Source organism: Columba livia, chromosome 1, assembly GCF_036013475.1.
Source record: "Columba livia isolate bColLiv1 breed racing homer chromosome 1, bColLiv1.pat.W.v2, whole genome shotgun sequence".
In the NCBI taxonomy this organism is placed as follows: Eukaryota; Metazoa; Chordata; class Aves; order Columbiformes; family Columbidae; genus Columba; species Columba livia.
Genome location: NC_088602.1, coordinates 93,914,209 through 93,928,399, shown reverse-complemented (window position 1 = coordinate 93,928,399; position 14,191 = coordinate 93,914,209). Strand labels below are relative to the sequence as shown.

Below are 14,191 nucleotides of genomic sequence, written 5' to 3'. Positions count from 1 at the left end.
CGTGGAAGGATATTGAGAGTGCCATGGTGCTGGCTATCTTTATCCAATAATCCAATGTTTCAAAACATCAGCAATGACTAAACTTTACGCCACAAAACAGGAATCATATAGAAAGGTAGAGCTGCACAGAGACTAATGATGAACAAAGCAGTATTAAAAGGAGTCAGAGTTTAACTGCAGAGTTTAACTGCAGTTCTGTTTGCATATGCTCTGGGTTTTTTACAACTTTTCTAAATCATCTATCTCTACCATACTTATAGGTATGACATTATGGTGAATATCACTTGAATTCTCAATAGGCCTGAAAAACTTGGGAGGCACCTCACAGGAGAAAGGGAGATCATCTTCTGACCACGAAGCAAATCAGAGGTCTGCACCTGAGCACACTGCAAACTAACGATCAGGAGCTAACTTCTTCTCAAAAGGTACAGGATTCAAGACACCTGTCTGCTCAATTCTGAGGCTGAAGAAAGTTACCTCTGGAGAGAATCATGAAACTTGCTGGTGCTCCTGTCTTGCCTAGGGTTTAAAGCTCCAATAAATAGAAGACTGAGCTAGACTGTGCTCATTATCCAAGAAGAGGAAGCATATCTTCCTGTCATGGAGAGAACCCTTCCACACAAGAATGTGACCCGATAGGTTCCTACAGCCTTTTTTCAGTATAAGTTGAAGCATTTATCTTTACATTTTCTCTTCAAAGTTTCCAATATCCTATTTCAGAAAGGAATAGGAAAGAACGGTGCTGTGAGAAGCTACAATTCTTTTATTTACAGAAATGCAGAATCAAAACAAACAAAAAACAACCGACCAACCAAAAATCAGTAGACTGGCTTAGTGATGACAAAGGGAAAACTCTTAACCATCTAACCTTGACATGTTGAAGAAATAACAAAGTACCTCTAGGCTAATGAAAGAAACCACACAAACATGTTTCTGCATATGGAACAAAATTTTTAGAAGTACTCCACACTGACCAAAATTCTGAGATAACGTAGAGCTTTATCATTTGGTTATCACAGATGCATAGCTGTGCAAACAAAGCTTTTGAAAAGCTCTTAAATAAGAATACAAATTTATGCATGTATGTCCCAATCTGTTTCTACTTGCCTTTTGTGTAACTGAATATGCTGCCAAGAGTTAATCTACTTACTACTACCAAATATTTTTAATAGTTATCTATGTATATGATCTATAAAGTTTGCAGAGCTACTCTAAAAACTAGACTCAATTCCAAAACTGGGGAAAGACAGACATCTTCCCACTATTTCTTGTATATTAACTTAAGTTTCCCCAGCAAAATTCAGTTAGTTTTTGACAACTCTGATAAAAGAAGCTAATATTTCTTATTGGCTCTGCTTCATATTCCACTCTGCTCTACTCTGTTCAAACAAATAAGGAAAAGCTTTATGAGGAACACTAGAAGACTTTCCATCCTTCTTCAGTTTATGTGTATCCAAAATTGTGGATATCCAAGTTCTGCTCATTCATTTGGAGCAATTCATCCAAACTATCTACTCAGATGAGGAACTAGACAGACAGGATTTAATTACTGAAAGCCCAGCATACAAAATCAAACTTCTCCTGTAATTTAGAAGTTGTCCTTTTCCCCTGTAACTATACTGAGGACCCCAGAATGAGCTGGAGAACAGAGACTCCCTGACTCTTCAAAAATGAGCCTATTGATGCTTCTCCATGGAGCAGCTTATACAGATGCTTCCAATAATTTTCTACGACATTGCTTACTTTCAAATACTGATCATCTCTTGCATAGTTCATATCTTTGAATGGACTTTGATAAGGAATGTCAGACCTCTGTGAGAGGTCCCATTAATCCAAAAGGTGCAATATCTGTCTAATCACCTAGTCTTTGATGAAATTCAGCTGATTCATTAGATAAATAACCGTGAAGCTAATCTTGAAAGGAGACCAAATCACTTCATTTAAGTAGCCTGCTACACAGGCTTGCTGGTAAGACACCAATTCACTTTTCTCTAAATTGATCAAAAGGCTTAGATAAGAGGGAGATTAACCATCTTCCTAATAGTTTACTGCAGCTTCTTGGAAAGAGGAAGCTACTGCTAATCTGTTATCAAGGACAATGTGGATTTTTGATGGCAAAAAGATACTGCTAATAAACTCACATCTTTGAAAAGAAAATGTGATACAAAGTAAAAAAAAAAAAAAAGGAAAATACTGTATTAAAATACTCTTAAACTACAACCAAGCTGTAAATCATGAGCAAGTGCTTTTTTTGTGCAAAGCAAGAATTCCATTCTCTCCTCCACCAATCCCTTCCCCTTCTTCCCCCCAAAAATGATGAAGTAGGTTTTTCATTCATATTATATAGGTTACTGATCATGGAGTTACAAGACAGAAATTATTCCTGAGCTGTCTTAATATACATTGAGTGTTTACATGCATCCAAGGTGAATACCTGTAGCCAAAGTGAAAGACTTCAAGTAAAACGACATCACTATCAATCTGGCAGTGTTTTTAACCCAAATAATTGCTCTAGACGAAGACAGCTCCCCAATTCTATATAAGGAAAATGCCTTCTATTGAAAAAGTATTCAGCTAGCTACATTTTGGTGGCACTTTTTATGAAGAGAGTGTGTCAGAATTTTTGCATTTGGATGGCAGCCTATAGACTTTGGATTTCTCCCAAGAAAAAATGAAGTTTTGCTTCTTGCCTTCCCCTGGAGCTCCACATGCCTCCAGACATATATGAAAACACCAAACAAACAAAAAACACAACTGATTTTTGCCCTTCTCAAGATTCAAACAGATGTTGTCTGGGGCCTTTTGCTACCAGTTATCTTCATAGGAATAAAAAGTTGAATGCAGTATTCTAAACTGAAGTTGCAGAATCCTCACTTGAAAATCAACCAATTAATCTGGGTGTGAAACAGCCTCTTTTTCTGAAGAGAATCTATTTTCTTCAGAAGAGAATTCATGAAGACCCATGATGTCCATAAACTCAGCCTAAGCCAGAGAACAAGTTTACAGATACAATTTGTCAGAAGATGGAAAAAAAGAGAAGTTTCAAAGAAATCCTACAGAAAAACAACACAAATTCTCTCAGACTTTTTAAGTGAGAAAGAAGGTAAGAAATATTCCTGCAGCTCTGGATCAGCGGGAAAAAAAAAGTTTTTGTTTTTAGCTATACGTATTATTTATACATAACAAAAGGTAAACCAGCAGTGTTTCATTTGTTTGGACCAGGAAGAAAAAATGCAATCTTCTTCCAAGACAACAGTAAGTCCAAAGGGAAAAGAAAAAGGATGCTACCAGTCCTTCTTTAAGGACTAGTAGACAACAGCAGACTTAACAGTTCAGTAAAAATGGAACTAGCAGCTATGTACATCTACACTAACAGGTTCAGCTGGGCTGAAGGTTCCCAAACACAGGACTGTGATCAACTGTGTTCGTAAAACGTCAGAGCATTCACAGCATCCGTTCCAACTAGCACTCTTCCCCAGTAACTCCTGGGAATGTGTGGCAGTCAGCATGTTCCAGGAATCCTTCCCAATAGGCAGCTTTCAGGCAGCCACCCAGTTTTATAGGCTAGGACAGTTAACTAGCACAGATGTGTGCTGTTCCATGTGATTGGCTTCAGTGGCTGGGAACATTCAGTTTACTAATAGAGAAGTGGGCCTTTTTGTCTGTGAAATTTTATTCTTAAATCTCTTCTTACTACATCTGCTCCTGCAGCTCTCTTTTGGCATACTTCACAAATACTGCGTTGTACCTGTCTTGAGAAAATCTCCTTCCAAATACTGAAAGGGGGAGGGGGGGAAGCAACCACAACAAGAAAAAGGTTCAATTGTGAAAGTGGCTTTTTTTTTTTTAACATACTGGGGTGCAAAGAAAGAAGAAGGAGACGTTAAAAGCTATAATCTAAAGTCTGCACTGCTTGCTTGAAGATTTTGGCCTGGTGAATCCATTTCTTTGCAAGGTGCTCAGTTTAAAAGAAGCTAGTGCTCTTACCAAACAACTGCATGGTGAGGTCAAAGACAGGGGCAATTAGTTGATATTGAGGATCACCAAGCACAAAACATATAGATGCAAAGATCTTGCAAACTAGTCTAAATTAAAGTATATGAGACTACCTTATATTTTTTTTCAGTTACTTATTTATCAGAATCACCTTAATGCTAGAATAAAAGTTTTGTTTTAACATCTCAACATGCTAATTTTGAAAACCTGAAGTTTGGAGAAGACTCCAGAGATCTGAACATTTAGCTTAAAAGAAACACTATCTTCTGTACACCACCTTCTGGGACGAAGCACCAGAAATACACTTAAACTATATGCTATGGATACATCGTTCTACTCAGGTAAGGCGCCAAGAATTACTCAGCACTGTAAAATGATAACTTAATTTTAGAACAGTACGTTTTAGAAATGAGTAAATCAATTTATACATTACTGCTTTTTTACAATCTTTAAGGAGTTAACACACACTGCACTTAAAGCATCATTTTAATATAAAAATATGGAAAATTACCTAAAACAAAGTTGTAAATGAAAGTATGATAGACTTCTGTTGCTTTTCACAGATATTTTGATAAACTTTAGTAAATGAAATATTTCAAATCACCCTTTCATTCAAAGCTAGCACAAAGCCTACATATTACTGGAAGGTAAAAAACCATCTTTACTGAATTTGAGATTTTTTTAATATATATTTTTAGTAATCTGATCTAATACACGTAGGCAAATATTTCATACTTACATGACGATATCACTTATCAGGTATGTACTCAGTCCTAATCACAGAGAAGAATCTGATCTACTTCTGAGATACGTTACTAGCAAGTCAAAACTCATGACAAGTGAAATCATACAGATTTTTACCAATATATAAAAACTTGCAGTCTCACTTCAAGCTATCTAGGCATATTCAGTGAACTTGGGAGAAGCCTGAAGATGGATGAAAGTTCTCCTACAGGTAAGCCAGCATTTAAAAAAGAAACCATCAAAATATGGTTGTATTAATTCAATTTCTTGGGCTTCTGTAATCACTGCTGTCTGTACAGGGATCTTCATCTATTGCCAGAAATGGTTATTTGTTCCTCTGAAATGGTGAAAGAGCCTGGAGGAACTGTGGACTACAATCACTCTTATTACAATGCTGCTTCTCTGTTCAACCACCTGCATATCCAGGTAAAACATCATTTGTGTCCACAAACCAGGCAAGAATGAAATCAAGTTCACCCACCTTTGCAAATATCATCCTGCTACTTCATTCCCTAGCAGAGCACATCTATCGATCCTCCTACATTACGTTTCAGAGGCAGTGCAAACAAGTGGCAAGTTCACTCCAATATACTGACCTCAAATAGGCAAGATGCACAAATATGAAAATTCTCTGTGATGTTATTAAAGACACTGTGAGACAAGGTAACAGTGTTGGGTGGTATACCAAACTTTAAGTTGGATTCTCTGTTCACACATAAAGTGGATTAAATAAGACAATGAAAGAGAAGTCGGGAGTATGCAAAAAAGTAAGCCAGTTAGAAGAACCAGAACTAATCAGTGCAAGTAGAATCTCATACTATGCTTGTATACTCATTTTTTTTAAGAGACCCTTAATAATAAATTTGTTAAGAAAACACATGCATCAATAGATTTCCATGGGAGAGGAGGATACTGAGAACAAATTTCTATGTCTGGATCAAAACTGCTGCCACCTGTTCCACCTTTATATAATAACAAATGTGTTCAACAGCTGTCCCTATCTCTAACATACTAAAATCTACATCTTCAAAGGTATTTACGTACTTAACTCCGCAAAATATCAACAGGACTTAGAGGTAAGTATCAATGAAGTGCTGGTTCTCAGAAACAAGGCCTCAAAAAATCACTTTGGTTGATCAATAGACATTGTGCTGCATATTACCCACTAACTCTATTGCCAGGATAACTGAAAGGTCAAAATGGCAAATTTGATGTCTCACCACCACTTGTAAGAACAAACGATTGTTTCTTGCTCTCCAATCTAATCATTATCTGTAACAGCTTATCAACAAATACATATTTTTAAGAATAGAGTGTCAAGCAGAAAATCTGAGAACTAAAACATTCTCAGTTTTATGATCTTTTCCAAGCTTAACTATTTTCCCTAGTACAGAAGGTTTTTACTAGACCCACTTAGATTATGTCTGGACTGCATCTAGTGACATAAAATGGCTGATAAGTATGTTCTTAAGTTGTCTTATGGAAATATCCAAGCTAATAAGCATGAATAGTTGATGGCATACTAAGACTCGGAGACTATCATAAAATCTGGTGAGAGGAACACTTACTCCCTTACATATGACTAGACAAAAAACTCCATCATTAAGACTTAGCTTATCCTATGTTGCTTTGATAAGATGGTAATATACTGGCTTGGCATACCAGTTAGGCATGCAGCTAACAGAATCTGTGGTTACCAATGTCTGGGATAGCATTTAATATAAATATATTAAAACCCATATATCAAGGAATTAATTGAAATTAATAGGAAACAGACAGCTGACTAGAAACAGAAAAATAACAGGTTTTAAGGAGTCGTAATGTCCAATTTCAGCAAGACTTATGAACAATATTTGCATAGTTCTTGCACCCCACCTACCTGATAAAGTATGATCAGCAGAATTCCTATCAAGAACTATCAAGTACTCAGGATGGGCTGTTAAGAGAGCCTTCTTATGGCCTCTCTCTTTGTATCTTAAAACCTAACTCCAAAATAATATAACTGTTCAGGAAGGGAGGGAGAGGATATTTGCATCTGACTGCATGACTTATAAAATAGGATGCCTCCTACAAACAATTATTCCTCTGCTTATAGATTCCACATAGGACACGCTAAGGAATGAGAGTGGTGCATGTTTAAATTAAGGCACTATTAAGCTGTTTACTGATAAGGCTGGTCAAAATGGATTAATTTTGGGTATTCTGAATCTGCACATAACCAATCCAAATAAAGCTACTGCTTTATGCAATGGAAGATTTGCACCCTAGGATGTACTTCAGGAATGCAAGTCTTCAGATGCGATTCTTAGAAAGCTGCAAAGAGCAAGGTCCTGAACTAGTGTTGCCTGTTGTTAAGTTCAAGGGAAGAAGCTTCCTCCAGATGTACGCCACTGACCTTCCTCCAAGAAGCACAGGGCTAAGATTCACTCCAAAGCCCATGCCCACTCCTAATTTCACTCAAAAACCTCCCAACCCAGGCAAACAGCATCACTCTGTGAACACAGTTTGCTACTAAAAGCACACGGAACAGAACAAAAAAGGCTGTCTGCTATACAGTATGATGCATAAGACAGGAATGTTCACACTAGCAAACACCTGAGTCAGTAAGTCAACATGATATAGCACAAGGCCGAGACTATATTAGCAGCTCTAAATGCAGTCTAGCCATCCTATTACTGCGTTACCCAAGAGAACCTTTACTTTTCATTCACATACTGAACACTCTGACACCACAGGGCCCTTTTCATTACAGCTGCTCATTTGATGACTTTAAGGGCTAAGAGAAAGACTCCGTATTTGTAGTGTTATCTTCATTGTAGACCTCAGGCATTCTCAGTGGACTGACCGATAATTCTAGAAATGTATAATAGTTTTTACAATAGTTAAGAATGCAATTCTTAATCTGAATTTGAATTTTTAGTTCAAAATCAATTTTTTTTCTCAAATCTAAGTAAGTCCTTGCTCTTAAAAATAGGTAACAGACATAAATTTCAGCTTTGCAATATACCTGCTAGAGCTCTACTGTTCATTAAAACAAAACGTCCTCATCACTTAATATGTCATTAAAAGTTACCTCAAAAAAAGTTTTTAAGAGTACCATATAAATCAGGATACAAAATTACCAGAAATTACTTTTCCAAAATATTAAAACTATAGATGTGTATCTTTAAGATACTTTTATTTAAGCATTGTGCAGCAATGTAATGCTTTTGAAAGTGCAGAGCTCCTCTGATCTCCTGTCTCAATGGTCTTCTGAGCTGACAACATCTTAATACCATCACAGGAGAGGAGGACTTGGCTGCTATGGCTGGAGCTCTGCATCCCCTTCCTCTCCCTGTCCTCTTGAAGAAACAAGCTGCTGTTGACTGCTACCACTCAATGCCCCTGTGAGCCCCATTGAGTGATCTTATGAACAGCCTAAGAAAGAATAGTTCAATTACTTTTGCTGCAAAACACAAATGAATCTTAAGAGATGAAAAAAAAATGGACAACTACTAACAGGGCTTTCTACAGGAACTCAACCTGTCTCTTTTAAGAGAAAAGAGTTGTTCCCTCTTAATAGGAAGCAAATTAAATGAAAACAGAGACCTCTGAGGATTTTCTGGTTTAGATGCTTCAGTCTATTCCTGAATAAAAAAGCAGCTGTACTTCCATGGCAAAACCCCGGAAGAAAATTTTTGTCATTTTTTCCTCTTAGATGAGGACTGAGACCAAAAACTTAAATCTTCAATATCACAGGTTCTAAGCAATTTTGGAGGAAAGAAAAAACACACAAAACAAACAAACAAACAAACAACAAAAAACCCTACACCTTTTATTTTAAATAGGTAACTTCTTTTTAAATATGGATGCACAAATCTAACTTTAGCTGTCCAGATTTTCACATTTCTGAACTGAAATACAGAAAGTAGAGCATTAATCTAGTCTCTTGACTTCAAGGTTATCATTCATTGAGGTCAATGACTCCCATCTCTGAAAAGCAGAACTTCCACTTTCAATATGATAACTGTTGCCCTTCAGTAGGCAACTGCATTCAACTCGTTCCTGACTGCTTTCTCACAACTGCTGACAGAAACTAACAGCCAGAAAGACAGCACAAACAGCTCCTGCAAAGAGAGTTATCTATGTAAAACTAGTGGTTAACCCTAAAATCATTCCTATTCATGCGAAGCACTCATTAGCTATCTATATTTAAAACTTCCACTATACTAATGAGCAACCCTGTCTCTTACATTATTTTCTGGGTATTTTGTGTTTATGTTAAACTTCTGTTTATCTGCCCAGCCAAGACTGTAATCTCCAACAAAACTGCCTGTAATGATACAGTCAAATATGTGAACAAGTTACTTATGGAGAGAATCAGTCTAATTGGAATGAAAAGTCACCAACCAGAAACAAAACTGGAACCAGCCTATACCGTGCTTCAGTATGGAATTAGCTTATGGGCCAAACATTTGCTCCTTTACAACCCAGTTCTGGTTTTATGCCAACAACATGCATCTCACAGAAGACACTCCCAATATGCAGTTACTTACAGATTAAGTGATAACAAGGTGATGCCCACTAAGTTCCTGGAATTCCCTGGTAAAACTTAAAGTAGCTCTCAACAAACTAGTTCAAAGGCATATCAGCAGATCTGGAATAACATAATACAGATGAACTTCAAAATATAAAGCAGAAATATCAGACACAGATTTTTCTGACTACAGAGTAACAGTGGGGTTGTTTTGCTTTATTTTCGTTGGTCTGTTTTTTCTTTTGGGTTTTTTTTTTACTACTGTCACCTATAGAAACATTCGTTAGAATAGCTACAGGCTCAACAAAATCAGTAGCTAAAATATTAGGAATATGAGACATGTGAGACATGGCCCAATTCTAAATTTGCATTCTGCTCTTACTTAAAACTAACACCTGGACACCTGCAAGACTATAAACTCAACACAGTGCAAGAATTTCCCAGAAGTCTTTACTCTGTACTTCTTATATTTTAATAAGCAATGCAGCTGGAGGGGGTGGGCAGGGAAAGCAAGTATCCATGCAAGTATTTATTATTTCATTGCCCTTGTATTATTCTTATTGACTAGTATTGGAATAGCTTTTTTTCTCTTCTGAATATGAACAATATATTTTTCAAAGAGCAATGTCATCACTTCCAATGTTCTATCTAACTTGAATATACCGTTTTCACATTTTATGTAACTTGCTTGGTTCTCAGCATCTCTGGTGCATTCAATATATTTTCATGATGAAGAGAAGCGTTTGTTTTAACTATTATTTTGATCTCTTTTCTACATTAAAATCTACCCATGAAAATCTGAATCTGTTAAAAAAATTAAGGTGAAACATGATAAATTCTACCATACAACTTAAAGATAAACCTACCACCCTACACTTCTATTTAAAGATTTTACATAATCAAACCTCTGGATCAGTTTATAAGAGGCATAAAAACTGGACTAAAATACTGTAATGTTTATATAGTATGTATGTCTATTTAAGACATAGCTGACAACAGTTACCCTGTTTTCATGCTGCCCTTAGTATGCAGAAATGTCCCAAACAATGTTGTTCAATGGTCTTGTAGGAGATTCAAATCAGGAAGATATATCTGTTGTGTTTGAATATAAAGCGCATCATCAGCAAAAAGCAGTTTAGAACACCCAAACTTTTCTTCCTTCTCTTCTGCCTTCAATAACAATACTTGGACAGTAACTGTTACCAGTTAATCTCCTCTCAGAGGATCAGCATGTGATGTCAAGGAATGGATCCTTCTGGAACTTGTACTTTTGGTTTAGTGGACCTATACTGGTCCCTTATACTCTCAACTGAGATTTGAAACCTTTTCTTACAAAGGTTAAGAAAATACAAGAAGCTTTAAGCTCTTCAAAAGCTTAAAGATCAGACAACTAATTATTTTTAGTTACATGTTCCTAGGCTGCATCTAACTAAAAAAAGAAAAAAAATCAAAGCCAAAACCAGAAATTTCTTTGGTGCAAAAAACCAATCCATTTTTATAAGTTAGCCTTCACAAAGCGGAAGAAAAAAAGTTACAACCAACCACACAGTTATACTCTGCTTAACAGGTGCAGGACAAGATGCAGCAACTGCTTTGAAAACATGAACTTTTAAGTAAAAGACAAATCCTTGCTTGTAAGAACAAAGCACAATCCCAAATTTGATGCTATTACACCATAAAAAGTAAACACTTGATAGTGTGATTATCAGTATAATGACTACAACCATAACGGTAGCAGTAGCAATGGCACTCACGGTTCCTTCCTTTCACAAAATGACCTGGAAAGACTGACTTTCAAAATACCAAGAAGTAAAAAAGTCACATTGTGAAAATATTTTTTTTTTCACAACCAAATTCTAAGGCATTAACTTTGTTATCACAACATGCACTTGTAATGCACAAGCATGTCTGAAATATAAATTCAGCTTTTGCTATAATGAGCTAAACCCCCAGCTTTGCTTTTTGCAGTTTCACAGCAAAGCAGTGTAGAGCCTATAAAATCTACAAGTTAACAAGATCGACAAAAGTAATTATTGATAATCTTTCAGTCCTATAAACAGTATCTTAAAGTGCCCATCTCGATGTGTCCTGCCTATAATGGGTGCTAAAAACAGGGCAAAATGAGAAGTCAGACATGCTGCAAAATTTGTTTTCCTGGTTAGTCAAATTGGAAAAAGAGATTCCATAGGACCATTTCTTCATATTTTCACTTTTTTTTTCTTTTAAAGCAGTGGACCTTAATACTTTTCCATGTTTTCAGCTTAAGTAGTGATTTAAAATTCAAGTATTCCAAGACAGAAAAAGTGAAAAAATGCTCTTCCTCAAGAAGTCTGTTTTTCCTAGTTATGCTGTGGTTAATTTTAGGGTTTTAGAGCACCTCAGTTTCCAGTGAAATGAAGTGATGCCCATTATGACAAGGAATTTATTTACCCTACAGAAGCTTTCATCCTTTAGCCAAAGGTGGCTTAGACATTATCAGGCATCTTTCATCAGTCATCCTTAGAAGCCAAGTCTGGTCAAAAATGCAAAAGAACCATCCTCAATAACCACAAAAACTTTCAATTTCTGGCCTGAGCTCTCACCAGCTACTTTTAACTTGAGAAAGGTATCAGCAGAGTCATCATGTGACTCTTGCTGTTACTGTATTACAAAACAATTACAGTGCATTTTTTCATTTTAAGGCATGCAAATCGTATTTATTCTCAGAACCTCAGCATACTAATATTGGCTCAACTAATAAGCAGAAAACTGCAAGTAAATCTTACTTGTCTCATTTCCAACTTACATGATACGCAAGAAGCCTGAAAGTCATTGTCAAGATATCACTGGTTTTCATTCTGTATTTATCATGGGACTTCTAAATAAAGAATTTGGGCTTTAGAACATGGAGTTACTACTTAAAATTCACAATCTTGTATACTTTCCTATCTTTTAGGGTCGTAATTCTACAAGCTCACCATCATCAGAATTGTGATCAAAACTGAAAGTGCTTAAATTTTAAATCAGATTAATGAGTTTATAATTTTCTTAAACAGTCTAAGACACATAAGGTACTATTTCATAATATTATCTCTCAGTTGTGGGATGAATACTTTTAAAGCTTTCAAAACATTTTCTCAATATTGAAGTTAGGCTACATTTCAATCTACACCACAACAAACAAATGACTGACTACTAGACAGAGCTCCACAAAATTGCCAGTACACCAAAAGATTCATTTTTGATACTTTAAACACTATTCCTCTAGATTTCTATATTTCAAACAAATGAAATATCCATTTGGAGTATTTTTTTCCTTCTTCTCTTCTTTGCCTCACCTAATTTTAGAATTATTTGGACCCAGTCATACTTGGAGCTATCAGCATACAACTTACAAACATTCAACTGAAATGAACGAATGTTTAGTTTTCACAGAACGAAATATCCACTTACAGCATCTTGGCCTTAATCCAACATACTCCATGTAAATATACCCTCTAAAGCTGTTTATGCATGAACAGCTGATGCAACTGAAAACTGTCAATCAGGAGATGATCTGCATGCGTACGTAAGTCTATCTAGCTTTTTTTCCGGCCTCAAGGATTCAGGGGTTTTGAAGCTGGACAAGCAGATGGAAGGTCTGTCTTATATGTACTTCACTGTAATAGGTCTCAAAATCCAAATCACAGAACTGTTTGTTGCTTAAATAAGGGTATAAAGAACTGCACCAATTCGCCTGTACAACGTAAATTTTATTCTACTTCTGCTGATCATAATTTTTCATGTCAAAATATTAACCGTATTTCCACCAAAACAGTATCACTAAAAGTAAGCTATTTAATCTGCAAATGCACTTGGCACTTGCAGTATTTTGATTAGCAGAAGATGGAAGAACTTCCTAAAACATCAATTTTAAGAATGGCTAGTGACTTTCAAAGGTGTTCAAAGATCCTGTCCTCAGTTCTTGAGAACTCTTTCAGTAACTGGACATAAGCATGTGATAAGGCATAATGAACTCTTAGCTATTAATTTGTTATGCTCTTTTTCAGATGGTTCCATAACATTTCTTTAAAAGAAAGTTAATGAATTATTGAAATCATGAGACAGGTGACATTATCTGTTGCCAAGTGGGGGGCATTAAAAGGAGGTGATAACAAACAAGACAAGACTAAAAGCAGTACATTTAGTTAGCACATTTAAAAGTAAACCCCTTTTTTCTTGCATAATACTCTGGAAACAGTACTTCCATTCAGGGAAGCCATTTTCTTCCTGGACAGCTGCAAAAGAGTTTCAAAGGGCAAAGAAAGATTTCAAAATTCCACAGGTTCTTAAATATTCTACTAAGTTTGGAACAACATAGTTTTGGTGGTAAAGAGAATCAAATACAAACAAAAAGTAGATGAAGAACATAAAAGATTTTCCTTTTTAAAAGCCCTTGAAAGTAAGATCACCTGTATGCATCGTCTTCTTTCAAGTCTCATATCATCCTGCAGGGATGTGGGGGACAGGGGGAGCCCAGCAGCAAACACTGCAAAATGAAGAAAAAATAGAAGTAAATGTAAATACGAATTAATAAGATAGCTGAAAAATTGTTAACACCCATTCTACTAGATTCACATTCTACTAGATTCTACTAGTTAAACCCGCGCTCTCAGGTACAACTACAGGGCTAAACTGAGGAAGCTCAAATAGAAAACAGAAGGTTTCCAACAGTGAAAGTAGAGACAGATATTCCAAAGTCTACCTTCCACTGACATCTATTGTTAGAAAGAAATTACAAGTGTCAAAATTTCAGGGATTAACTTAAATTTCAAGTTTTCATTGAACAGTTCTGAAAATTAATGTCATCCAAAAAAAGCTCTTCTCAAACCTGCAAAAGTGAAATTATTGATAGTTACCCATCTTTGCAAAGCCCTGTAGCATGTGGATTTTTACAGAAACTCAGGACAGTATTTA

At 36.0% G+C, this 14,191-nt stretch overlaps 1 protein-coding gene across 1 annotated transcript in view; it reads right to left on the bottom strand.

Annotated features, from left to right (window-relative positions):
- Positions 1-14,191, bottom strand: part of DYRK1A (dual specificity tyrosine phosphorylation regulated kinase 1A) — an 88,840-nt gene that overhangs the window by 44,039 nt on the left and 30,610 nt on the right. The window contains exon 2 of the mRNA XM_065067786.1: positions 13,687-13,763. Within this exon, the coding sequence (XP_064923858.1) occupies positions 13,687-13,696 (10 nt within the window). The 5' untranslated portion in view covers positions 13,697-13,763. The remainder of the gene's footprint in view (positions 1-13,686; positions 13,764-14,191) is intronic.